The sequence below is a fragment of the Rutidosis leptorrhynchoides genome, chromosome 8 (genome assembly GCF_046630445.1).
Source record: "Rutidosis leptorrhynchoides isolate AG116_Rl617_1_P2 chromosome 8, CSIRO_AGI_Rlap_v1, whole genome shotgun sequence".
Lineage (NCBI taxonomy): Eukaryota > Viridiplantae > Streptophyta > Magnoliopsida > Asterales > Asteraceae > Rutidosis > Rutidosis leptorrhynchoides.
Genome location: NC_092340.1, coordinates 106,689,910 through 106,692,462, shown reverse-complemented (window position 1 = coordinate 106,692,462; position 2,553 = coordinate 106,689,910). Strand labels below are relative to the sequence as shown.

General features: G+C 41.5%; 1 protein-coding gene across 1 annotated transcript; it reads left to right on the top strand.

Annotated features, from left to right (window-relative positions):
* The first annotated feature begins 909 nt into the window (after positions 1-909).
* LOC139863714 (uncharacterized) lies at positions 910-1,599 on the top strand. Its single transcript, XM_071852319.1, has one exon. It carries the CDS (start codon positions 910-912, stop codon positions 1,597-1,599), a length of 690 nt encoding a protein of 229 aa, XP_071708420.1.
* The last annotated feature ends 954 nt before the right edge of the window (positions 1,600-2,553 follow it).

Genomic DNA, 2,553 nt, shown 5'->3' with positions numbered 1-2,553 from the left:
ATCGAGATCCGATTGTGACAATGAATTGGCTAAGGGAAGTTGAACGGGCACTGAAAGCCTGTCAATGTGAACCAGAATTACAGGTGACTTATGCTAGCCGACTGTTAAAGAATCGATCTATGGTTTGGTGGGATATAATTGCTGCTTCATTGTCCGAAGAGCAACTTAATCAGGTTACTTGGGAACAATTTGCTGCAAAGGTCCAGGAGCAGTACTACACTGCATTTGATATCAATCGATTGAAGCAAGAGTTCATGCAAATGACGATGACTGAGGACATGACAGTCGATGAAGTGTTTAAGCGGTTTATGGACAAGTTAAGGTTCGTGCACTAGTGGATACCTGACGAACAGTCCAGAGTGCAATGGTTTGTAGAAATTTTGCGACCTGAGTATCGCACGATTGCAAGACTTGCTACTACTTTTTCACAAGCGCATATGTTGGCAAAGGTAACTGCAAGTGACATTAAGGCAACCAGAAGTGTGAAAACTGAAAATGTGTCGTAAGTGAAATCAGCGGCAAGTCAGTCTAGCCAGCAATCAAAGAAATCAAGTAGGTTTAAGCCAAAAGGGCAATTTAGCCAGGGTGGATCAATGTCAGGCAGTCAGAAGACATGGTGTAGAATGTGTAAGTCTTCGCACAGTGGTCAGTGTTCAACATTAACGAAATGGTGTTTGCATTGTGGTATAGTGGGACATGAGCCTCAAGATTGTTCGTTTAAGAATAATGTGTGTTGGAACTGTCATAAAGAGGGTCACAGATCTGCAGAGTGTCCAGCTACAAGAAAGAGTTATTCTGGGGCGGGGTCCAGGTTAGGGGTACGTACTGTGTTAGCTGGGGGATCATCTGCTTCCTCTGTGGGGCAGAAGTGCAAGAATCCTCCACCACCTTGAAGCTAGAGCCTTTCAGATGTCAGTAGACGCTGCCACTGCTACTGACGATGCAGTCACTGGTATGTTCTTAATAAATTCTGTGTCGGCTCGTGTACTATTTGACTGTGGAGCAAATCGCTCGTTTATGTCAACTACATTTTGTGCTAAGTTAAATGTGCCTATTAGTGTAATAAATAAACCCTTAAGTGTCGAAGTGGGTGACGGTAGAACAGTTTCAGTCACAAAGTTTGTGTCTGGAATTACTATTGACATAGAGGGTAGTCTTTTCCCCGTGACTTGCATAGTGATGCCTATACCAAGCTTTGATGTAGTGTTAGGCATGAATTGGCTTAGTGACCATAAGGCCGGTATTAAGTGCGATAGGAAAATTATCTTTTTTCCGGTGGCTGTTGGGAAACGGGTAGTGGCTCGTGGTGATCACGGCGGGTTCCCTTGTCCATTATTGTCGATGATGAAAGCTCAGAAATCTTTGGTCAAGGGATGTGATTCTTTCTTAGCTTATGTGATCGATGTAAAGAAGGAAAAGAAAGTCGTGTCCGATATTCCGGTGGTGTCTGAATATCCAGAAGTGTTCCCAGATGAATTGCCAGGCATACTGCCGATCAGGGAAGTTGAATATAAGATCGAGTTAGTGCTAGGGGCTACGCCGGTTGCCAAAGTTCCGTATAGATTAGCTCCTTTAGAAATTCATGAAATGCTATCCTAAATTCAAGAACTGTTGGACCGCGGGTTCATTCGTCCGAGTTCTTTGCCGTGGGGTGCACCAGTGTTATTCGTGAAAAAGAAAGATGGTACGCTCCGAATGTGTATAGATTATCGTGAACTAAATAAAAGAACAGTGAAGAATAAGTATCCGCTTCCTAGAATAGATGACTTATTTGATCAGCTTCAAGGAGCTTCGTTCTTTTCAAAAATAGATCTACGTTCGGGATATCACCAGGTTCGTGTTGCTAAATCTGACATTCCTAAAGCTGCATTTCTTACTTGTTATGGTCATTATGAGTTCTTAGTGATGTCATTTGGGTTAACCAATGCTCCAGCAATGTTCATGGATCTTATGAATAGAGTGTGTAAACCGTTTTTGGATAAGTTTGTTATCGTGTTCATTGATGACATCTTAGTGTACTCCAAAACTGAATCTGAGCATGCTGAGCATTTAAGACAAGTGTTGGAACTTTTGAAACGTGAACAAATGTATGCAAAGTTTTCCAAGTGCGAGTTCTGTTTACGTGAAGTTCAATTTTTAGGTCATATTATCTATGCGGAAGGTATAAAAGTGGATTCATCTAAAATTGAAGCTGTGATGAATTGGAATTCACCCAATAATCTGACAGAAATCAAGAGTTTCTAGGATTGGCCGGTTACTACCGACGATTTATTAAAAAAATTTCAAAGATTGCAAGTTCTTTGACAAAGTTAACTAGAAAGGATGTGTCTTTTGAGTGGGGTAATGAACAAGAAACTGCGTTTCAAATCTTGAAAAGTTTGTTGTGTAAAGCACCATTGTTAGCCTTACCTGAAGGATCCGGCGACTTCGTTGTGTATTGTGACGCGTCCTTATCCGGTTTGCGCTATGTATTAATGCAAAGAGATCGTGTAATTGCATATGCGTCTCGACAGTTAAAACCAAGTGAAAAGGATTATCCATCACATGACTTAG